Consider the following 25,345-nt stretch of genomic DNA (forward strand, 5'->3'; position numbering starts at 1 on the left):
CAAGAACTGCTGCAGCTGAACCATCTTAAAATGCCAGTTGTTGTGCCAGTATCCTAGACTTTGCTAGGTAACTGTGATGATGCAACAGTGTGGACCAGCTCTAGCTAAAACGGAAGAAGCCGGATAAGATGACTACATATCTATCACCTCCAAAGGGGGAAATGCATCACCCAAAGAAAGGACAAAAGCAAGCACAGATTTGAATGAAATCTACATGTCCTAATTCATACAAATAGATACACTTTTAGAAATAATGACTATAGTGTAAATAGAAATATAATATGCTTTACCATAGCGGGGAAAACCACGTGACAGGAAGGGGTGTGGCTCAGTGGCAGAACATCTACTTCGCATGTAGGTTCCAGGTTGAATCCCTAACATCGCTAGGTATGGCCTAGGTGGTCCCCTGCCTGAAACCCTGGAGAACCACTGCCTGTGTAGGCAATACTAGGCTAGATGGACTGATTGGTCTGGCTCAGTATAAGGTAGCTTTCCTGTGTTGTTCCTGTGACCTGTGCGTCTGGCTGCTCAGTCTATGCTCCAGCTGCTAACTGCCAATGGGCAATTTCAAGGTTTCTGACTCCCTTCTCATGGTTCTTCTTTAAACTGAATGGGCTGGGCAACCTTTCAAATAAAAGTTACCTCCGACAGAAAACTGCTCTCTGAAAGCCCTTCAGAACACCGTCCTTGGTTATGACATATGGTCACCCTAAGCCAGATGATGGCTTTGTTGAAGAGTCATTCCCTGTGTCTGCAGTCATGGGATTGTTATCTATCACATGACGGTATATGTTTTCATTCCACAGAGTGGGAAGTAACGGAGACAGGATGCTTGTGTTACTGTGTTCCGCGAAGTGGGACTATTGTCCTTTGTTCTTTCTCTTTGCTGCCTGATGCTAGAGAGAAAGGGAGCCATGTTGCAGTGCTCTGTGTGTATTTATATGTAAATAAAATAGATTAGCCAAATGCTGAGTTGCTGAGGTCTGTTACGCAAACTGCAAAGACTCTGCGGATCCCTAAGCATGCTAATGCTTTTTGGCATCAGTCGCTGTGATGTTCGGGCTGGAGAAAGCTTTTGAAGCTCCCGAACGATCGACCAGGAGGGAGAGAACATGCCAGTCAGGCATGTGTCTTTATCAAGGTCCTACTCGTGTGTAGGACGACTCCTAAAAGGCTTTATAGTGGAACCTCGACTTACGTACGGCTCTACTTATGTACGATTCCAGTTACAACCTTCAGTAGGGCTTCAACTTATGAACTTTCCTCTAGATATGAACAGAGGCCTTGCCAACAGCCCGGAGTTGCCCAGCCCACTGCAGGGCAGCGCTGGGGCCTCTGCTGCCAGGGAGAGGGGGGCCCCCCAAAGCTGTGGAAGAGGTGCCGCCTGCAAGAGGCAAAGCAGGGCACACTGCAGCCCCAAACCGAGGAACTAACCTGAGGAAGTCCAGAGAAGAACCTGGCCAGGCAAGAAAAAAAAGTGACTCTGGCCGAAGTGAATCAGCTCTTTACTGACCCTTGCCCTACCCCCAGCTTGTAGCCAGGTAAGCCCACCCACCCTCAATGCAGGTAAGAAAAAAAATAAATGTTTTTTTTTCAACTACAATACTGTCTTATTTATTTTATAGTCCAGTACATTGATTATTTCCTTCATTTTATGGATCTATGGTCTCGTTAGACAGTAAAATCTGTGTTAAATTTCTGTTTTAGGGGGGTGTTTTTCATCATCTAGAATGGATCACTTCACATTTCCATTACAGTGGTACCTCTACTTACAAATAACTCTACTTACGAATTTTTCTACTTACAAATGGAGCTCCGTCCGCCATCTTGGATGCGGTTTAGATAGGATTTTTTCTACTTACAAATTTTTAGATAGGGTTGCTTCGACTTACGAATTTTTTCTCCCAATGCATTCCTATGGGATTCGACTTACAAATGTGTGTTCGGAACACATTAAATTCGTAAGTAGAGGTACCACTGTACTTTCTATGGAAAAGTGCGCCTCTACTTACCCTGTTTCTCCGAAAATAAGACATACCCATAAAATAAGCCGTAGCAGGATTTCTAAGCATTTGCGCAATATAAGCCATAACCAGAAAATAAGACATAGTGATAGGCGCAGTTCTGGAGGGCACCAAGGAAGAGGCTAGGCTGGACACATAATAAAAAAATAAGACATCCCCTGAAAATAAGCCACTGTGTGTGTTTTTTGAGGAAAAATAAATATAAGACGGTGTCTTATTTTCGGAGAAACACGGGTATGTACGTTTCTAGTTATGACCGGACCTCTGGAACAGATTATGGTTGTAAGTAGAGGTTCCACTGTATTTAAAGTTCTTACTTGGCAAAGAAAGTGGGTGCAGAGCAAAGCAGGACTGAATTCTGCTTACATCACCTAACCAACAACAAACAAACAAACAAATGGGAAGGCACCAGATATAGAAGGCAGAGGAATCTTTCACGATTCTTTTGCAGCAGAGTCAGAGGCCAAAGACACAAGTTGGTTGGAGCCTAAGAGTCCTTCTGATAAAGATTTCTGAAACACGTTAAGACACAATAAATGTATTTCTGTGTACCTGGAGGCTTTGTACTTTGGCCTGCATGTCATCTCCAAGCCATTCCACTTCAACTGCCACACACCTGACTGTGTCACTTAAGATAGTGATATTGCTTTTTGAACCCCAATGGCTACGAATGCCTTTCTAAAATCTTGGGCTGCTATCCAAAACACATTGCAACAAAGTAGTGCACTTACTCTAAAAAGCATTTTGTGGGTTCATTACACACAGATTTCTACTTAATCTGTCTAATGCCGAAAGACTAGTTTTCCCTATTAGCAATTCACCACCTGGTCACTGATAATGAAATCTGCCCTTGTAATGCTCCTTATTGTAAAGCTGCTTAACAGTAATCACCATGCACAAACATTATAACAATAACACTATAAGGGAAACAGAAAAACAAAATGATGACAAGCTATTATTAAAGGATCTCTCTCTCTCTCTCTTTTTAGTGTAAAAGTATGCATACCCTGGGACACAGGTGGCGCTGTGGGTTAAACCACTGAGCCTAGGGCTTGCCGATCAGAAGGTCGGCGGTTCGAATCCCTGCGATGGGGTGAGCTCCCGTTGCTCGGTCCCTGCTCCTGCCAACCTAGCACTTCGAAAGCACGTCAAAGTGCAAGTAGATAAATAGGTACCGCTACAGCGGGAAGGTAAACGGCATTTCCGTGTGCTGCTCTGGTTTGCCAGAAGCGGCTTAGTCATGCTTGCCACATGACCCGGAAGCTGTACGCTGGCTCCCTTGGCCAATAACGCGAGATGAGCACCGCAACCCCAGAGTCAGTCACGACTGGACCTAATGGTCAGGGGTCCCTTTACCTTTACCTTTATGCATACCCTTGAATTACTACCAGAATTCAATTATCTTTTAACCTGGAAAGTCAACTGTTTGATAATACAATCCTAAAGTACCACCTTCACAATCTTCAGTCCTATACAATGAGCTTATGGGAATGACACCATGTCATGATGTAGCCAATGAGGACAACCATCTTCACCATACACACAAGAATAAGATGTGAACTGGCCTCTCCCCCACAGGGTTAACTGCAGTGGCTGTCATCTACTATTGAGCCAGGTTCAAAGTCCTTGTATTAATTTACAAAGCCCTGAGCAACTTAGCTCCACGGTACATTAGGGACCACCTAAACGCAGGTGGCGCTGTGGTCTAAATCACTGAGCCTAGGGCTTGCCGATCAGAAGGTCGGTGGTTCGAATCCCCGCAACGGGGTGAGCTCCCGTTGCTTGGTCCCTGCTCCTGCCAACCTAGCAGTTTGAAAGCACAGCAAAGCGCAAGTAGATAAATAGGTACCGCTCCGGCGGGAAGGTAAACAGCGTTTCTGTGCGCTGCTCTGGTTCGCCAGAAGCGGCTTAGTCATGCTGGCCACATGACCCGGAAGCTGAACGCGTATGCCGTCTCCCTCGGCCAATAAAGCGAGATGAGCACCACAAGCCCAGAGTCGTCCACGACTGGACCTAATGGTCAGGGGTCCCTTTACCTTTAAACCCTTATTATCCTGGCTTGATCACTGACATCATCTGCATCCTGGCTTGATCACTGACATTAATCGCTAGGTTCACGAAGGATCAAAAAACATCTGTAAGAAGCCATTACAAAAAGAAAACAGCTGCATGGGATGGTCTTTATTCCCATTGCATTTTTATATAGTTTTTTTTCAAAGGCGAACAATGTATTTAGCTGGGAAACAGTAAGAACTGCTTGAAAATCCTTCCTCGCTATTGCTCATAGGCTCAAAGACGGTGCAGCCATTTTCTTTTTGTGGTAATCAGATAATGGATCCATCATTAACATCACAGGTATCTTCTCAGGCATACACAAAAGTGTATCCTTTTTGCTATGGATTAATTAATCAATCTACAATGGCCACACCACTCCCTGGTTCCATAGGGAGTTGCAACCGAACTTTGCCTAAAGTGGAATTTATGTGACAGATTTCACTGGACAGAGTATGTGGGGGAGGGGGAATTGTCATCATAATCATTAATTCATGAGATGTTGAAGATAGAAAACTGACAGGCAGCTTTGCTTTGCTGTTTTCTGTAGGTGTGTATACATGACAAAGGAAGGGTGTAGTAAAAATCCTTTCCCGCTTAACCCAAATGAATCCACAAAAATTGAAACGCAGTTATCACCCCTACTCCTTGGCTCCTACTCCCGCCTTTTTTTGCTTAGGGTACAGTTAAGTCATAATATAAATTACAACTTATGTTATCAAACTTTTTCATTAGGTCTTGTGTCCTTCACCCTACTCAGAAAGTAAACGAAGACCCAGCAATTATCTCACTATACAGAGAGCACACTGTTTGTTTGTTTGATCCATAGTCTGAGTCCTTTGCAAAGCATTTAAGGATTCCTAGAATGATAAGTTTTCCAATCGCAAAGCAAGAGATAAATCTCTTGATAGCCCACCTTTAAGGCAGACCTGGGGAATGTGCCTGTTCAGAACTGCAGGTTCAGGCTGTGTTTCCTCATTAATATCTCCATAGCAAATGCTCCAGCTGATTTCAGCATTACCATTATTAATAAGTATAATAAAACCACCAGTGGGCAAAATAATCAAGGAAGGTATGACTAAACTAAATGACATGAAAACCTATTGAAATTTTCTTCTTCTTTTTTTGTATGTTCTGCAAGTATCCTAATTATTCATTTAAAAAGATACTGCAGTGTTTCACATACTAAGTGCACCTTACGGTATATGTACTCTCAAAAAATGTTGATTTGATTAATTACACATGTGGATTGGCCACAGCTCTGTTGTCAGTGTATGCTCAGTAGCAAAATGAGGCTACATGTTGGATCTGAAAACTGCAAATCTATCCGTCGTACATAGCTGCGAGTATGTTTGTAGAATAAAATGAATCTTACTTCTGAATAAATGTGCATAGAATTACAGTACATTGCAGCTTGGTTGCATTTGGACCCCATTGATTTAAATAAGAGCCTAAGGGCAAGTAACTCTTCTGGATTCACCCATTACGCTTACTGAGAGTAAGTCCCATTGAACTCAATGGAGCTTATTTCTGGGGAGGCATATAAGGGATTGCACTGTTACTGACACAGTCCTTGGTCCCAGAGGTTCTTTTGCATCCCAGAGGGCATCTGATGATAATTGGCTCTTAATGATGGTGCTCTATCTTTGGCAAACCTATTTTTGAAAGCCACAAATGCTTACCTTACATACCATTGCTAATCATCTCCAGGCTTACTTATAATATATTTTAAGTAAATACGTAGTGAATAGTAATCAGTTATTTCACGCATGCTAAATGAGGTGGTCTGAAAATAACTTGTGTCTCTGGCTATTTCTTCCCTGGAAGCAATCTGAAAAGGTTGGTGTGCATCTGCTATAAAATAACTTAAATCAATAAACAAACCATTAAACTATGGACTAGGTTCTGTCCTTAGTATTAGAATAACACAATAATACTGTTTTATTACCAATTGCAAGCAACTTGCAGTTGGGTTTGGAGCTTAGACGCCAAGTATCCCGCTTTTCGCAGGAAACCCCCAGATTTTAATCCGTTTCCCGCTGTTCTCCCGAATGGAGAAAAAACCCGGAAATCCCCCGCCCCGGATTTCCTACCTGCCAGGGAGCCTCCATTTTGGGTGCCACTCTTCCCATGTGTGGGCACCGGAAATCGGGCAGAGCGGCACCGGAAGTCGCTTCTACACAGGCCCGGTGACCATCTTGGTGGTGGCCGCATGGCGGCGGCCGTCACCAAGATGGCCGTCGCCGTGCAGCCACCACCAAGATGGCCGCGGCCATGCGGCCACCACCAAGATGGCTGCCAGGCATGCATAGAAGCGACTTCCGGTGCCGCTCTGCCCGATTTCCGGTGCCCACACATGGGAAGAGTGGCCCCGGAAGTTGCTTCTACGCAACTTCCGGTGCCACGCCACTGCTGATCCCGCATTTTTCAGTGGGAGACTTGGCAGGTATGGTTTGGAGTAGACGTTGGGGGTGGTTATTTTTCAAAAATATTTCCGTATTGACTCTGCTTTATTAAAATGATATACTCATATTCTTCCTGTCACACAGCATCAGCTAATTAATTAGCATGTGAGAAGAAACTGGCCCAATTTCTGACTAATTTCTAGAGCTGACAGGTACAGGCTGCAGTTCTCAAGTTCCTTTCTCTGTGTAAGTACCCCTACTGGCTTTAGTGAAACAGTTTCAGACTAAAGGTTTGGGGACTGGGGCCAAAAAGGAGTAGATAAATTCTGAATGCTATTGACTTTGTTTTTAATTCATTTACGCACCCAGAATTACTGAATAAATGTCTAGGGCTCCTGACTCGAGTCTGAGCAGAAACCGACCTCTATGTAGGAGGCCTTAATTATGTGTTCCAAAATATACTTTTTTCTTATGAGCGTCATGAGAAATTGCCCTCAGGTGCTTGCATATGTTAATGTGTTGAATATTAGCATTTTATGCAAACAGTCAGAGCAAGTGGAGCTGTTGTTGATAGTAAACTAGGAGTGCCATATAACTTATGCAACAGTATGTTTAGACGTTGGTCACATGACAGGTCCATTTTTGGAATAATTTTCATGTCCGGCTCATTTAATGATTTATTTCTTTTCTGTGCCATTGTTTTTCAGAATGAAAGCTATTCCATCTGAACATACATACATAGTTTTACAATTCACAGTCCCATTTACTATTAACATATTCATATTTTTACATGCCAACTCTCCCCTTATTTTCTTTTCCAGACTTTCAGCTCTTTTCTTAGTTGTTCCTCTGCAAATATCTTTGCCGTCTAGTAAAATCCAGCCATCCACATCCAGGGTGGGAATAACGCCCACTCTAATAACCTACTCCAGACTAGCAGCTGCTTGAGTGACTCTTCAAAATCTTGGGGTCACCATCAAGCACAATTAATGGATTCAGTTCAGGGATCTGCTTTTCAGCTATGTCATATCTAAGATCTGTCTAGCTAGCCAAGATACTTTGCATTTTATGCAAATCAGCCCCGCTATATTTGCATACTTAATGTGTATAATTGCCAGCAGGAGTGTGACTTGCACTTCTACCATGTACAAGAGTCAGCAAGAGAAAGGACAACTGAAGGGCCTCTTAACTAGCCTGCTTTTTCATTGTCAGGAGAGAGAAGTATGTCTCATCAACCTGGTTTTACTCCCCCCAAATTACAGAAATCCCAATTCTCTATCTGCTGCAACAATGCAGAGCCTCCAAAACATTTTCCCACTACAAAAAGATGCTAGCTCTAGGCCAAGAGATAAGCACTTGCACATTTTTCTCAAAGATCCTAGCCATAAGGAAAAGCAGTTTATCTTCTGCTAGTTGCTGTAGTGTTTTACTTTCACACCAACCCATTTTATTTTACCAGCCCCTCTTTTCCTAAAATATATGGAATGGACGCTGGAAATTTGTTTGCTATAGGTGTGTTATGTGGGAATGGAACACCAAAGTACTCAGCAATTGTTTGTTCAGAAAAGGATGTCAAGTGAGTTAACTGATACCCCCCCATCCTACACCAATTAAAAGTAACTCCCACTGACTTTAATGAAATGTTCTAGATAAAACTCTAAGAGGATCGTTCATTTGTGCCAAGACTAAGTCCTGTTCCTACCTCTTCTGTTGTAAGATAGATGCAAAGTATACATACGTTCTGACATGCATGATCTCTCTTAGTGATTTAAGAAAATACACATGTGAATTACAATGAAGCCAATGGGATTTACCTCTAAACCGGATTATGCTGAGGATAATCAGGTCAGGAAAGCATCTTGACCCAAAGCCTAAATCACCATTACGTTTTTCCTGCGCAGATAGAATGCAATGTACTGTTTCATGGATACCCTTTACAGATTCCCCTTTATTTTCTCCACAGTGCTCTTCTTCATAATCTATTTATTACTATACAGGTTGATAAGGCATTGAGGGGAAACAGAAACAAACACACAGGTAGTACCTAATTCATGGTAGCAGCAGTCCCAAACCATCACCAATACTTCCTGAGCTACATTTGCTCCAAAAACCTCTTAGCAACTTTCCCAGAAATCTCCCAATTTTAACTGGTCGTTTCTATTTGCCTTCTTACCAAATTGGACCGCATCCTTCACGTGGCCAGAATACCATGGTTCACATACTAAGCTTTCTTTCTTTCTTTTTTTAAGGCAAAGGGAACCCTAATGGGTCATCCATGACCAGGCCACAGAAATATTTGCACAAAGGAACAACAGTTTATTATACAGGCTTTGATTTTCAGAGCACTCTAAAAATGTTGTTACATGTGTATAAAGAGCAGAAGCCAAGTGAATTTCCTAAGAAGACTTTTTTACAGATTCCTGACCTATTTCTTAAATCTGTTGCAATGAAAAGAAACAAGCAGGGTGGTGAAAAAGTACACTATAATTTAAACATGTTCCTATACTTGAAAGTTAACAGTTATATTCTTCTTGGCTATAAAGTTTGCTGTACCAATATCTTTCAATGCTCAGATATAAAATTTGATGTCATACAGTTTATCCCTTTTTTCTTAAAAGGAAAAAAAAGGACATTCTGTGCAGCTCTATTTATTACACACTCAATTTACAAAAGGCAGAGATAAGGAACGGGAGCTAGATAACTCTACTCCAGATAGTTTGGTTTCTCTTTAACAGGGAAAAGGCACTTGTTTTTTGGCAGCAATGTCAAAGATTCTTTTGTTGCTGTTTGAATCCCATTTAAACAACAGGATCTCAGTTCAGCAACCCCACAAATGTCATTTTCTCTGGAGATGCTTTCAATATTATGCAGCCACAAGAGTCTTTGTATATGTAAGCCAGCTTCCTTTTTTCAACACACTCTTCTTATGTCTGAAAATACTAGTTGGCACTGGAAATCCTCTTGTTGAGGGGTACCATCTTGCAAAATTACAGAAAAGTCATATGAAAGAATTTTGAGCTTTAGTATTTCCCCCAACCTACAGAAGAAGAGGATTTGGGGCTAAAATACCAAGATACAGTGTGGGTGCATTGAGTTGTAAGTGAGCATAATATGGTCACCTCCACACTGTCTGTATTTGTGGGAGGGGTTCAACTCCATACTAGAGCTTTAAAAGTGCACTTAAAACAGAATTACTATGCTCTGTCATCCTAGAGCAATAACTCCACTTTTTTAAAAATGAACTTTTGCAGTTAGGGAAGTAATGGGGAAATGCATGGAAAATGTGGGATCAACAAATGATTAATGGAAAGATGTATAAACACCATGCAAACAAATCAGAATGAATGCTGATGGTCAAACAACTTCCCAACTAACATATCAGAGCAAGCACTCAATTAAGGACAGATATAGATATTGGTATAAAACACTTGCAATTTTTGACCAGATTGCCTATAGATGTAGACTGTTTGGAAAAATATATTGACACCTGGAACGACTTTATACAGAATGTAGTAGGTTATTAGCAACCATATATGCATATTAGGATAATAATATCACTTACACCTATACAATAAGTGAAAACCTTTCAATAGAAAATCAGTATTAAAAAGACCCGATATAGTCCAACCTCCACATACAAAAATACATGAACAAATCAGGATGAATGCTCAATAAGCAGGTTGCCTAGAGTAAGATTGTAAGATCTGATTGCTGTATATTTGGCTCTGAAGGTGGCCACCTAAACTTAGAATGTATATGCATTTGGGGGTATGGATGAATTCATAAATGCCTTATGTCTTTTTTTTCCTTTAAAAAAACACCCAAACAAAGCTTTTGATGCTAGGATTTACTACCTGTGGAATGTAATGACATTACATTGACTTGTATTATATCTACTCAATGATTATATGGGCATAACTCAATGTTTGAACATATGTCTTGCATGCAGAAGGTCTCATGTTCAATTACTGGCACCTCCAGGTATGGCTGGGACAAACTCCTGTCTGAAACCCACGAGAGCTGCTGCCATTCAGTAGACAATACAGAGCTAAAGGGACCAATGGTCAGCTTCCTATGTTCCTAGAAATATGCACCTTCTTGGATGTTAGTTCTCCATGGGCATGATGAGTTGATACCCAAGGGGGAGATCTAAGGTACTATCCTATTGTGTTTCACGTGCTGAATCTTCTCACTACAATGCAGGATATCAGTTTCAACTGCATTTTATCCTCCAGGGCAATAGCTACCTATCCAAGGACCACATGTTGCATGAGCACCATGGTCAAAATGTCACACTGAGCACGTATTTCACAGGAAGAGGCAAAATGCACCACCAATTTTAATCATCAAAGTGGCAGGGGAAAGGCGCACCAGAGTCAGACTCAGTCCAATAACCCCCTCTAGTTGTTAACAGGTGATCAGCATTGCCAGATGTACTTTGTAAAGTAGTCTGCCAAGCTGATATAATCTAAAACAAGGAAACGAAACCATAAATAGCAGCGTTTGCACTCTGAGCAAATACAAACTGTATTATCAAAAACACACCCACAAACACACACAGAGAGAGCAAAAAGGAACAATAAAAAACAACAACACACCTATGCACTAAAGACAGATTCCGGAGCACGTGTTCCTCAAATGCTCTTCACCATTTTAAAATTGTGTATTTTGTAGCCGGCAGCATGTCACATCAGTTTTAACTCTGCTTTCTATGCAGGGACACCCTGGGGTGAAAGCTCATAATGTCTAGGTCTCATTAGGCTATTTCTTGAAGCATCTGCCTTAGTGCACTTCTGATTTACAACTAACACTTTCCCCCATCAACACTGAAATCATCTCTCAGATTCAGTTGGAAAAGAATGTAGGCAAAGCATTCCTGTGGATACTGGTGAGTTCTCTGTGTTTTAAACTGTACTGCCACCCCCACTGCCCATTATTAGCAAGAGCTGATTAGAGTATGCAGCCTTTCATTCAATTTCCCTGCAAATTTCTAGGAGGTGGGTATGGGTGGGAAGGCTTCTTAAGGAAGCTTGCCTATTATGACTGTATCTAAGCTTGAAACTGGGGCAGAAGTCTGAAGAAAATGTTTTCATCTTATCCATTAGGCCAGGGGGTCAGCAAACTTTTTCAGCAGGGGGCCGGTCCACTGTCCCTCAGACCTTGTGGGGGGGCGGACTATATTGGGGGGGGGATGAACGAATTCCTATGCCCCACAAATAACCCAGAGATGCATTTTAAATAAAAGGACACATTCTACTCATGTAAAAACATGCTGATTCCCGGACCGTCCGCGGGCCAGATTTTGAAGGTGATTGGGCCGCATCCAGTCCCCGGGCCTTAGTTTGGGAATCCCTGCATTAGGCATATGGCAGAAATAACCCACAATTAACATGCCAACAGTTTATCACTATAAAATAGTAACCAGTTACCTTGATGATAGATTCACTAAAGTAAATATTTAACAATAAAGGTCTCTCCTGAGATAAGTAGGCATGCATATCTTGCTAATTTTTCTTCAGCAACCCAGTGGTTCTTAAACTGCAGTTTGTGGTGCTTACCCAGCTGGCCCATGACAGCATGACAAAAACAACTGAAGACAAGCAAAGACTTTTACAACAAACAACAAAGGCTTAAAACTCAGTTCCTTCTGAACTTCAATGCAGCTACACTGAGCACAAGAGAAGCACATAAGGCTGCAAGTTCTTTAGTGATGTTGTTGTTTTAAAGTCATGCCAGGTAGAACCTGTGGTCCAGAGTGCAATATTTCTGAATGCTTTTAATGCAATATAGAAAGCAGAAATTAGCCAGTTTTAAACCTGAGGGTATGATCTGAGACTCAGCTACATTTGTAAAGATAAAGCGCTTTATATACATTATAACATTATGGCACTATACGGTGCTGTGGAGTCCCGTTTTTCGCCAACAGAACTTCCCTCTATGAAGTTTACAAAGCATTTAACTGAATCACTTCTTTGATGTGCCTAGATCCAGCCCTGGTCAGTGTGGCTTTTTTATACATACATTTTACAGGTGAGAGAGAATTCAAATGCTGGCTTTAAAGTGAGTCTCACTGAACACAGTTTCACTTATTTCTGAGCAGAATTGCATTGGATTGTCCTACATAAAACCTACAGCTGAGGTCTTTTTAGATTCTTCATTGAAAGAGAATTTAACCGGAAGATAACAACTGCAGGCATAATGGATAGACTACTCCAGCTATGCACAGAACCTTTGTGTCCCCCCATCCATAGAACCTTTATATAATTGAAATCTCAGTGAAAGTCCAGACTTAACATTTGCACATATTACAGTCACAGGACTGAGGTTTTTCCACAGCGCATGAGAAACTACTCACACAAAAATATTGCTGTCTTGAGCCCAAGGATCAGACACAGTTTGGATAATTCTTTCTGAGAAACTAAATGAATGCAAAAAATCCACCTTAGAAGGCTTTCACATTCTCATTTTTACTTCTTCTTTTTTTGCAGGTCCTTTATTTCAAATATAAAGCAGTCTGACTGAAGAGTTCTCAGTTCCTGGAAGCAACCTTATTCCGAAATGGAATTGCTCATTTTAATAATGCTACATATTGCCTTGATGTCCTTAGGATTCGAAAATAAGAGCTTATTTATTTACTCACTTAATTTTTCAAGTCACTGTTCCTTCCAACTCTACAATTCTATTATTCTTTTCACTGCTTGGTAATGCCACAAAACAACTTTACTCATTACGTAAATCAGGGGTCCCCAGACTACGGCCCGGGGGCCGGATGCGGCCCAATTGGCCTGCCAATCCGGCCCACGACGACCCCCGCCACTGCCCGCTCTTACGGCGCGCAGCGCGGCAGCGCTCTTCCGGGTTGGGGAAAAAGCGCCGAAAATCCTTTGTGCGCATGCGTATGGGCCTCTCCCGACCCGGAAGAGGTCATTTCTGGTGCACTTCCGGGTCGGGGGAGGCCCATACGCATGCGCACAACGGATTTTCGGCACTTTTTCCACCCTGGAAGCGCGCCGCCGCGCCAGTAAGCGCCCGTGCGCATGCGCACGGGCGTGCACTCCCCCGCCCGCCGGCCCGCACAGGCGCGCGCTCCTACGGCCCGTCGCACGATCGGCGCGGTGGGAACCGGCCCAAACGCCGGTAAGTCTGGGGACCCCTGACGTAAATGGTAACTGAGTTTCAGTGGGAGTCACCAGCTAACATCTAACAGTGTTTCTCAACCAGTGTGCCTCCAGATGTTTTGGGACTACAACTCCCATCATTCCTGACCACTGGTCTTGCTAGCTAGGGATGATGGGAGTTGTAGTCCCAAAACATCTGGAGGCACACTGGTTGAGAAACACTGATCTAACAAACGCCTAAAGCACTTACTGCCCCTGGCCAGGAAACCTTTCCAGCCAATAGATCCCGCATTCCTACCAAGTTTGATCAGGCATTGCATTACATATCCTGAAAGAAGCAAGCCTCTTCTCATAAAGGAAATTATTTTTGAATAGAGGTGGAGCTCTGACCTCTGGTGTCTTCACATAGAATGTGCTGTGAACTCACTGGTTGTACTTGACATACAAGCAGAACAACAGATGGCACAAACATGCCCTTAGTATCTGTGATTTCTTTCCCCTTGAGTTGTTGGCACACCTCACTGCCATTCCTGTTCATCATTGTATTTTAAATATTTCGAAAAAATGATGCAATTCCTTGAGGTGTGTACTGCAGACCCTTTGACAGCTGAAGAGGCAAGCTGTTTCCATTTTAAGGCTGCACTCTTATTATGTAAACATACTTGGGAGAAAGCCCCAGTGAACACCATGGTCCCTAATTCCAGTGGGCTGAAAGATTTAGAATGTATCTTGAAAAAATGGTTCACTTCTTCAGCATGTAGTAGAAACTTCTAAGAAGCTTCAGTTTTCAGTATTTGGTTTTGAACATTATCTCTGAACTGCTTGATCCGCCTTGTTAAATTCATGCATTCTTGGACCCATGATCCAATGAAGGTAAGGGTAAACGACCCCTGGATGGTTAAGTCCAGTCGAATCCGACTATGGTGCGTGGCGCTCATCTCTACTTTCTGGCCGAGGGAGCCGGCATTTGTCCACAGACAGCTGGGTCATCTAGCCAGCATGGCTAAAGCGGTTTCTGGTACAATGGGACACTGTGACGGAAGCCAGAGCACACAGAAACACACTTTACCTTATCATTGCAGTACAGGGGTACCTTGGTTCCCAAACTTAATCCATTCCGGGAGTCTGTTCCAAAACCAAAGTGTTCTAAAACCAAGGTGTGCTTTCCCATGGAAAGTAATGCAAAATGGAATAATCTGTTCCAGACTTTTTAAAACAACCCCTAAAACAGCAATTTAACATGAATTTTACCATCTAACGAGACCATTGGAGCCATAATATGAAAGCAATAATCAACGTACTGTACTATAAAATAAATAAGACAGTATTGTAGATCAAGCATGTCCAACAGGTAGATCGTGATCTACCAGTAGATCACTGGGTGTCTGCAGTAGATCACTGGTAGATCATTGGCTCCCCCCAAAGAAGCTGAACAACTGTGGCTACCCTAAAAAAGCTCAACATTTTACCTCCTCCCTGAAAAAAACTCAACAACTTTGACTTGAAACCCCCCCCCCCCCAAAATTGGTCTTCCTCCTTCCTAAAAAAAGTTCAACAACTTTGACCTGAACCCGGGGTAGATCACTGCCAGTTTTTAACTCTGTGAGTAGATTGCAGTCTCTTGGCAGTTGGCCACCCCTGTAGAGGATTAAAATAAAATAAATTCTTACATGCACTGATGATAGTCATTGTTTGGATGGGGGGGGGCTTTTTACCAATTTATGCAGTCACACAATCAATCAGTAGCTGAACTGGGTTCCACACAGCCACAAAAACAAGTCACAAAAACAAAGTCACAAGCCACAGTCACAAGTCAGTTCCATAAAACGAAGAACAAGTCACAGTCAAAAAAATGAAAAAGCCACACAAACATGCAAAAAATAGCAAAAACAAAAGCTCCAAATATCACCTCTGTGTTGTGTGGGTGCTCGGTCCTAAACAGCTGACAGCCTCAATAGGAGGCCTCAGGTTAGCAGCGGGGAACTCAATTTACAAATGGAACACACTCAACAGGAAGCAGAACATGTTCAGCTTCCAAGGCAAAGTTCACAAACCAGAACACCTACTTCTGGGTTTGCAGTGTTCTATTTCCAAGTTGTTCATAAACTAAGCTGTTCTAAAACCAAGGTAACACTGTACCTATTTATCTACTCACACTGGTATGCTTTTGATATAAACACTCCCTTTGGAGAAACATGTTTCACTGTGGTAGAAAGCATTGTTAAAGCCATTCTAGCACATGAACATTTTCTGTACCTAGTTAGAACTGTTAAATCCAGTTAAATCCTATGGGTCCTTTCTTAGGCATTTCAATAAGGAAATCACCATGGCCCTAAGTGAAGCAAAGACATTTTTTTAAAAAATGGAATACAACCAACTACTTAACACAATCACTAAATATCCATCTGAGGAGAGAATAAACTGGCAAGTACTAATATATCCTTTTGTGATTTTGGAGGGGGGGGGGGAACTTATGAAAGAACATGCATTCCATCCTAGGTCTCAATTACCACTTTAACTTTTCATTACCCGCAGAAACATGAAGTAATTTTAATAACTGTAACTAAAACTGACTTCGTTTTATGTCTTAGCTGAAAAGCCTCAAGCAGCCCGGCAGCACTAGATGAAAACAGTGGAGGAAAAGAAAGGAAGACATCTGCTGAGTCATTGGCACTACTGCAGGACTCTGCGAAGATCCTGGCAAAGTCTGGGTCCTGCCTTGTGAGTTTGTTTTCGCAAAGGTTGTGGCATGTCTGGTAAGATACTGACTGAAGCAGTTTTGAGGCAGGCCAGTATTATATGTATCCATCACAGATAAAAGAAAAAAAACCAATGGCAGCTCCAAGCAGCCCTGTGATCAGTATGATATATTCATGGCCATAAGTATTCTGCACAGAGCTTTACAAATCTTAGTAAATGCTAGATTTTTGCATATGGGTCATATTTCATTTTGCAGGGGACATATATCGGATCCTCAAAGAGCATTTGTTATTCCATGAAAAATGGGAAGGAGAAAATGACACTTCTGAAATGCACCTCTTGAAGGAAATATAACCCTCTCAGGAGTCTACCGCTTTTGACTCCGTTCTTAAAGCTCAGCATTTCTCGTCCCCACTCTTCAGTCAATCATCAGTTCAAGAGCTTTCCCATTTGTATCAGTCTTGAAGTTACATTACTCAGTCCTCACAGTAAGTAATAATTTTGTTCCAGCAAGCAACACACCAGACCCCTGGTCTGAGCCAGCAATTCCCAAATTGCGTCCCAGGAAAGGTCATAGTACAGCCCTTGCAAAACAAGCTTCATTTGAAACACCCATGGCTTTTGTCAATGAGTTTTTGAAAGGAGCCATCGCCACGCATTCAGAGACAGAAGGGACATTGTTCAGAGCACGCTTTCCATGCAGTAGGTTCCAAGTTAAATCCCTGGCATATACTTAAAAAGGAATGGGTAGCAGATAATGGGAAATACATCTTGAGACTTGGGACAGCCACTACCATTAGTCAGAGCAGACAGTACTCGCCTAGATGGACCAATAGTTTAACTCAGTGTTAAGCCAGCTTCATACATAGTCGAGTGTCCAGATCACAAGAAGAAATTGTGCCATGCTATTCTGTTTTAGTCAGACCTTACCTGGAGTGCTGTGTCCAGTTCTAGGCACTGCAGTTTTAGAAAGTTATGTGACAATCTGGAACTCGTCCAGATGAAAGGCCTGGAGACAAAGTCCTATGAGTAAAGATTGAAGGAATTGATTATGTTTAGCCTGAAGAAAGAGACCATTAAGAGGCAATAGGACAGCCTTGAAGGCGATGGGAAAAAATTGTTTTCTGTTGTTGCAGAGCTTAAGACCTGAACCAAAGGGTTCAAATTACAGGAAAGTGGGTTTCTAGTAATCATTAGGAATAAACTATTGATGATAACAAGCTGTTCAATGGTGGAAGAGACTCCCTGCCATGGAAGAGGGTGACCTCTCCATTGTTAGAGGCTTTTAAGCAGAAGCTAGCTAGCCACTTGTTGGGGATGCTGTAACAGCAGATTTCCTGTATCAGCCAGAGGCACCTTCCAGCTCTGTGATTCTAAGCGAGACAAACATAAGTCTCAAAGCATCCAGCCACTCAGTGGCTGCCTTTGGGCTCTAAAATTTCAGTAGCACCCTGTGTGTTGCTAAAATTTTGTGCCTCCCGCCTTGCGTGCTTCGTTCTAAAGCATTGTTTTGGTGTCTTCTGCAGTGTTGCACCCAGTGCAACCACACTGATCATACCACCTCAAAATTGCATCTGAGCCAGTGAGGGGCATGTTTGTTGCAACTCTGCATGACTTGCCTTCTTCCAATCAGCTTTTGCTGGAGAGACATGTACTACAGCCATGACACTGCATGATGTGTGATTGGATTAACAAACATTCCTGGTGGTGAGAATTAACAAAGTGCTGTGTCCTCAGAGGAAGTTGCCTGTTGGGTGCCTGCTCTGGGCTTGCCTTTTCATTCAGGCTTAGAAAGGGGACTAGCATCCAAACCACAGGAATTGGACTCCAAAAAGGGTAGAATAATTCTTATTCCATCCTACCCTAGAAATAAATCCTTTCAAGTGGAAAAGCATGACGCATGTCTCAAATTTTTAATTCGGGATATGTGTGTATGTGTCTCTTCAGATTGCAAACCTGCAGTGTTGTATTTGAATCTGTTATGATGGTATCCTTTCAGGAGACAGATTTTCATTGACGGAAAATAATTTGACATTTCAAAAGAAGCCTCTTCTACTAGCTTTCAAAAATGTTTGTTATGCCTATAATAAACACTTTGGGGCTGTATTCAAATAACTTTTGTTCAGAGTGGAACCATTAAAATTAATGACCATGACGAACTTAAGCCCATTAATTTCAATGGGTCTCCTCTGAGTAAATGTTAGTTGTGGACAACTCTTTGTTAAATAAATAAATAAAAACAAAATTTACACACCGCTCGATTGTGATAAAGCCTCTTAAGTGGTATGCAAGAAACCTGCCCTTGAAAATGCTTTGCAGAAACTTCTTGCCAGACCTTGCTTATGGGACAAGGTGGAGGTTTTCATAGCAATAGAATCTGTTAGCTGATCATCTGCATCTGGGCCCCCTTTTGTGTGGAATAAACACCACAGGTGAGTGGTGGCATCGTGGTAATAGGCTCCATACCATGCGCAGGTCACTCTACATTATAATGAACATGCAACTTGGGCTTACCGCTGCCTTGCATGCAACTTTTTCTTGCTCACCTGAGAAATCAAACTGTGCTAGGAGTCATCAGTAAAGAGCAGGATTCTCTCCTCTACGGCAATAAGCAAAAATGAAGAGTATGCTTATGTAAATCCTGGCCACTGTCCCAAAGGCTATGATCATTCAGCGTATGCACACCTGGCTCTTTCCATAAGCCGCCTATGGGAGCCCCATACCCCAGAATTGTGTGTCCACTGTAAGAACAGTATGCACAATCGCTGACATTGATACAAAGTGACACATACAAATATCCAGATGGGTAAACTGTTGCTCACGCAGCCATGAAATTTCATAAAGGTGTTTAAAATATTTAAATATTCACTACTGTTCTCATATCCAAAAGCACAGCCATAAGCCTGCTGACATTTCATGGTTTGTTAATAGAGGACACTTTTAAATATAGAAAGGTACACATTACACATTAAAGGCTACACAGAGTCATGCATGAAGTAGATGGCACTCCATAAATGTAAGGAGCTTTTAATGGCTCATATACTAAAACTAAATATTTAAGATTATATGAAAGTTCAAAATGTTGCTCGAGAAACAAAAGATAAAGCACTGAACTCACAAATAGATGTCTCAATCAAGCCCCCCCCCCCTCAAAAAAACCCCCTACAAAACCTAGGGGAAACCAAGAATTTCCAAATTAAGCTGACATGGCAATTTCAGAATAAAGCAAATGAGAAAATAATTCAGAAGGATAGGTAATACGTGAATTTAAAAGTACTGTACATCTTACATCCTGTTCATGGTGCACCGCTGCCACATAAACAACAGTGTGTCCATTCATATTTTTCTGTGGGAAACAAGAATCGAGAACATACAGATGTACAATGTGGTTGGAGGCACATTTACATCTGACATTTTAAATTTCTTGACTTTTGCATGCAAGCCATCACCACGGGGGTCCCCCCCCCCGCCCTATCATCCCCCAAACCATGAACAGCTTTCAAACATATTTAGAATCAGCTTTCACTTTTTTAAAAAAATGAGAGGGAAAGACATTTTCTCAAAAGTTATTCTGGATGAAAATCTCAAGAAGGGTAAGGAGAGAATAAAACACATTTCCTAGACATCACAAACATATTGGTTGGGTACCAGGTAGCCTTCACAGTTAAGAAGCAGAAGTCCTTGTGTCAATTATGACTGCAAAGTGAAAACCAATACTGGCAGTGCGATCCTCTGCATACCGGTATCTACGGTACCCAGAAGTCCTGTGTGTGGATAGGAGTGCAGTCTCACAGCTTACGGCCCTTGCTCTGTGAATGGTCATTACAAGAACTGAGGACTAAACTACAAGTGAGGATAAATGTGTATAAGCATGTACCATGAATTTAATATGAATTGAAGAGCAGCCAGGAGGTAGGGGAGCTGCATCAGGACCAGTCTATGAGGAGGTTTAATTAAAACAAACAAACAAACAAACTCTTTAACCCATACACCAGATCCATACACTCCTAGCAAGCCCTAGGAGTGAAACATCCCCTGGCACCCAATGCCTAGAGCAAGGATAGTCAACATGGAGCCCTCCAGATGTTGCTGGACTCCAACTCTCATCAGCTTCAGTCAGCATAACCAATGGTTGGGATTTATAGGAACTTAGTCCCAAACAGGATGTAAGTGCAAAATATGGTTTGAAGCTCAACATCAAAAAAACCAAGATCATGGCCACTGGTCCCATCACCTCCTGGCAAATAGAAGGGGAAGAAATGGAGACAGTGAGAGATTTTAGTTTATTGGGTTCCATGATCACTGCAGATGGTGACAGCAGTCACGAAATTAAAAGATGCCTGCTTCTTGGGAGAAAAGCAATGACAAACCTAGACAGCATCTTAAAAAGCAGAGACATCACCTTGCCGACAAAGGTCCGTATAGTTAAAGCTATGGTTTTCCCAGTAGTGATGTATGGAAGTGAGAGCTGGACCATAAAGAAGGCTGATCGCCGAAGAATTGATGCTTTTGAATTATAGTGCTGGAGGAGACTCTTGAGAGTCCCATGGACTGCAAGAAGATCAAACTGATCAGATCCTGAAGCTGAGGCTCCAATACTTTGGCCACCTCATGAGGAGAGAAGACTCCCTGGAAAAGACCCTGATGTTGGAAAAGATTGAGGGCACAAGGAGAAGGGGACGGCAGAGGACGAGATGGTTGGACAATGTTCTCGAAGCCACCAACATGAGTCTGACCAAACTGCAGGAGGCAGTGGAAGACAGGAGCACCTGGCATGCTCTGGTCCATGGGGTCACGAAGAGTCGGACACAACTAAATGACTAAACAACAACAACAAGTCCCAAACAATATTTAGAAGGCATCTCATGGGTCACTCCTGACTTTGAGCATTCTAAAAACAGAAACTGAGAAAGCCTTTTCTCCGGGTAAGTTCCCCAAGTTCAATCGGTCAATTTTGAGGATTACAGAAGGACAACTCAACTAAGCCAAAGTAAGCACAACAGAAATAATAGCATATTGTTTGTGTGTTTTCCCCTGCCTCCATTCATCCCCCCTTCATTTGTTCTCTCCCTTTTGTCTATTTATAGATCATAAGCCCTTGGAGAAGGGACCTGTCAAAGCTGCTCATTGTAAAGCACTCTGTACATAGATGGTGCTACTGTTTTATGGTATTTGGTTTAAGTGTGGTTATTTGTTCTACATTGTCAGTGGAAGTGGTCTACAAACACAAACAAATAAACAAATGCAGTGTACCTTACTAATCTGGGTGTACATATTTCAGCTGCTATATTGGAGTAAAGAACAAACTAGAATCTTCTCACGAAATACAGGTGTGCAACTGTGTGCTTATGAATATTTTTTCTCTAATGCTCAAGAAGAAACATGTGAAGGTAAAAAAAAATCCATTTTAGGGAAGTGCCTTTTATTAGGCTAGGCCAACCATCCTAATTTTTGATTTTTTAAAAAATTATGGGACACCACAACTACCTTTACTTGTTCATGTGAAGTTACAGTGCCCAGAGTCCTACAAGAAGAATAACAGTTTTCAGAGGAGAAGAGATAGCAAAACGAACTTCTAAAGTTCAAATACTTCTTAGAAGAGAATGCTGTGGAGCTCAGAACTAGATATATGGTAAAAGGTCACTGACTCATTGTGTTCATTTTCACCAGTTATTGGCACTAAAAGGAGAGCTCACTGGTGCTTAACACCACAGTGGTCATTTGTCTGTGTAGCTGCCATAGTTGGCAATTAGTTAATTTAAAAAAAAAAACTCTTTGCATCATGCTCCTTGCTCAAAATTTACCACTGGACTCCCACATCTTACACTATTCATTCCTTGGAGCATATTATTTTACATTCCATCAGTTCCAACAACACATATTCCAATAACATTCCCCTTATAATTCCAACTGTTTCCCATCAAATCTCCTCTGCAGTTTACAAAGCTGTCTTTGCAGTTGTTTCATTAACTCAGCATAGCTTTTGCTCCGTTTTTTCACAATCTCCCCATTCTTTTAAGTAGAATTAAGAACAGCCCTGCTGGATCAAGACATTGACCCATCTAGTCCACTATCCGGTTTTCACAGTGGCCAACCAGTTGCCTGTGGGAAGCCAGCAACTAGGAAGTGAGTGCAACAATCCTCTCCACTCCTGTAGTTTCCAGCAAGTGGCGTTTGGAAGCATCCTGCTTCCAACCAGAGCACTGTACCTTCCTTACACTTTAGCACTTTCTTTTCTTTACAGTCTCTCATTTATAGCGGCACCCACTTTAGCTTTGCCACCTGTTCAATTATATCCAACCCATGGGACTTTCTTCTCAGCATCATATGCACTCCCTATTGGAGAACACTTCTCCAATAGCTTCGCAATGGTGGGTTGCATCTCAGAGATGGGCATTTGCAACCCTAGACAGCTCCCACCTATCTACTATGATAGTGCAAGGATTGTACTTGTGAAATGTCATCTAATTACCATGTCACTGTTGAAAACTTTAAAGATATGTTGTCCTTCTGTCATCCTGCAATGAGCACTATTGTTCAACCTCTGGATTTTATTATTCTGTAGTAAAACCCCAATCATTAAGAGGGGGTCCTTTCAGAGATTCCATTTATTGGCATTCTAATTCTGCTTTCTTGACTGTCATTCTGCAACAGAATATTTCCCTGATCTTTTTTATACCAGAGTTTATATCCTATTCTGGGCATTAAGACACAAGTTTATACACATTCACTGGGGACTAAATCCCAGTGAACCTAAGAGGACTTTGGAGTAAAGCTGCATAGGATTGTACCGTAAATCACCTCACCACGACTGGCATCTTACTCATGCTCTAAGGCACTTCCCTGCAACCTACCCCTTCGGCATCATGCCACCAATCTAAGGTGCAACGTCACCATATTCATATTGCGTATTCGAACTTCCTTTTTTAAAGTAGATGAACTCTCTTATTGTTAAGAAAAGTAGACCTTGCTTAGACTGTCAAGGAGGCAGACACAAGAGAAAGGAGGAGGAAAAAGTTAGGAAAGCAGAACAGAGACGTGAAACACATTTCAAAGTATTCCTGTAATGCATGCTGGGATTAAAGTCAAGCCCTGGTTGTGAAAAAGGTCAATGTGATGCTACCCTGAGGTTTCCTCCTCTTGCTTTTTTCTGCTTGTGTCAATTTTCTTTTGTACATTATTTTGTGAGCCTTAAAAAGCAGCTGAAAATACTTTAAAATAAATAAGGAGACTTAAAAACAACAACCCCTCTTCCTTTAAGCATTCTATTAATTCCACTAAACATCACTATCATTCTCTCTGGCCCACATACTGCATGTTTCCTTTCCTTTGCCTCTCTTACATAGCCTTAAGGACAACTCTTGTCATTTTCAGTGGTCACTTCCAGACGCTCCCATTGCTTTCTTCTGGCGTCTAACTTTCCGTTACTCCTGTTACCCCCACCCACAAGGCTTTGAGTTCTTCTCCACTAACTTTCCGCGGCCACGTATCAAAGTCGCTCTAACTTTTTTTTTCTGCCAGCACTGTGTCCGTGTGTGGCTCACCGAAGCCACAGCGCCAAATACCCTTTTTTTCTAAGTAATCCGATCTATATTCCTGGCCAAGACAACCGATCCGTTCCTAAACCCCTGAGTCTTAAGCCTGTTCCGCCGGTGGATTCGGAAGGATAAAACTTTGCAGAAACATTCAAGAAGCAATTTTTTTTTAAAGTTAGCTTAAGCAACAAGATGTAACCAAATGGACCCAAAGCAGTGAAAGTGCCCGCGTCTCCTCCCCCCCCCACCACGTAGATGACCCCAGACGCTCCTACGAGAAACGTGCGCCTCTATCTAGAACTATGCCGCCTGCTCTAGGTAGACCGAAGATGGAGTAAGGTGCCAGTTACCGGAGAGGCCGAGCCGTTTTTGCAGAGCGGTCCCCTGAAGATCCCTTTAATGCCACGGTAGTGCCCGTTGCTGAGATGCCTGGAGCTGATGACCAGGTAGCACGCCATGCGGGTCCGGGCGGGGTTGAGAAAGGGGCAGTGGGTCAGCCCGCCAGCAGACGCCAGATCTGGAGGGGAGCGCGTGGCGGAAGCGGACGGGATCCTCTCCAGCAGCAGCAGCAGCAGCAGCAAGAGCCGCCCAGCGCCGCCGCTCCTCCTGCCCTCGGCGGGAGCAGAAACCCTCAAGGCGCAGCAGCCGCTACCCGCCCGCCCCCGGTCTCTCGCTCATCCAGCGCCCGGGTTCTCGCTGCCAGCAGCAGACTGTGTCGAAGGAAGCGGCGGCAACAGCAGCAGCCCGAGCGCACTGTAGGGAGCCGGGGAGCCAGTCCACATGCTGCTCCTCTGGGTAGCTCCAGCAAAGAAGAGACGGGGGAAAGATGGAAAGAGCGAGCGCGCAACTTGGCGGGAGGATGGGAGGTGCCGCCGCCGCCGCGCTTCCTCCCCACCCACCACCCCCTTTCTGGACTCGCTCTTCCGCGCTCGCTCTCTTCAAGGCAGGTCCTATGGAGGCAGGAACAGCCAGAGGGGAGGCTCTCGGAAGCAGCAGCGGCGGCTCCCCATCGCTTTTCCTGGCGCCGCGGCTAGGGCTGGAGAGATGAGTCCACGCCGGCACCAGAAAGTCCCTCGCACGCTGCTCGCTGCAGGCTTTGCCAAAGCCAGCTAGCGACTCCCGCCGCCTCACCTTTTAGCGCGCGCGAGCTGACGTGAGAGAGAGCCGCGGGGGGGAGGAAGGGGGGAGGGCGCGCGCCAAGCAGCGGTTGATCCCCCTCTGCCCCAATAATGGCCGCCCAGTGGGAATTTGGAAAGGGGCAGCAGGTGGAGGTCGACGGTCCCGCGTTTCTCCTCCTCCTCCCTCCCTCCCTCTGGAGAGAGCGGAGGGGAAAGCAGTCAGGCATTCGCCTCAGCGGAGGAGGTGGGAATCACTCAGTCGTGAAGGGAACCCCTGGCAGCCTCCCCCCCCCCGAAAAAAAACACGCCTTGGGCAGCTCAGGGTCTAGGAAGGAGAGTCACATCCTGCGCCGCTCCACTTCCTCAAGCCTCTTCTTGCCGTCCCTAAATTCA

General features: G+C 43.2%; 1 protein-coding gene across 1 annotated transcript in view; it reads right to left on the bottom strand.

The window, feature by feature from the left end:
- Positions 1-24,665, bottom strand: part of ZNF804B (zinc finger protein 804B) — a 210,636-nt gene extending 185,971 nt beyond the window's left edge. Inside the window, exon 1 of the mRNA XM_035129662.3 lies at positions 24,185-24,665. Within this exon, the coding sequence (XP_034985553.2) occupies positions 24,185-24,292 (108 nt within the window). The 5' untranslated portion in view covers positions 24,293-24,665. The remainder of the gene's footprint in view (positions 1-24,184) is intronic.
- Positions 24,666-25,345: the final 680 nt, after the last annotated feature.

This window comes from Zootoca vivipara, chromosome 11, assembly GCF_965207765.1.
Source record: "Zootoca vivipara chromosome 11, rZooViv2.hap1.1, whole genome shotgun sequence".
In the NCBI taxonomy this organism is placed as follows: Eukaryota; Metazoa; Chordata; class Lepidosauria; order Squamata; family Lacertidae; genus Zootoca; species Zootoca vivipara.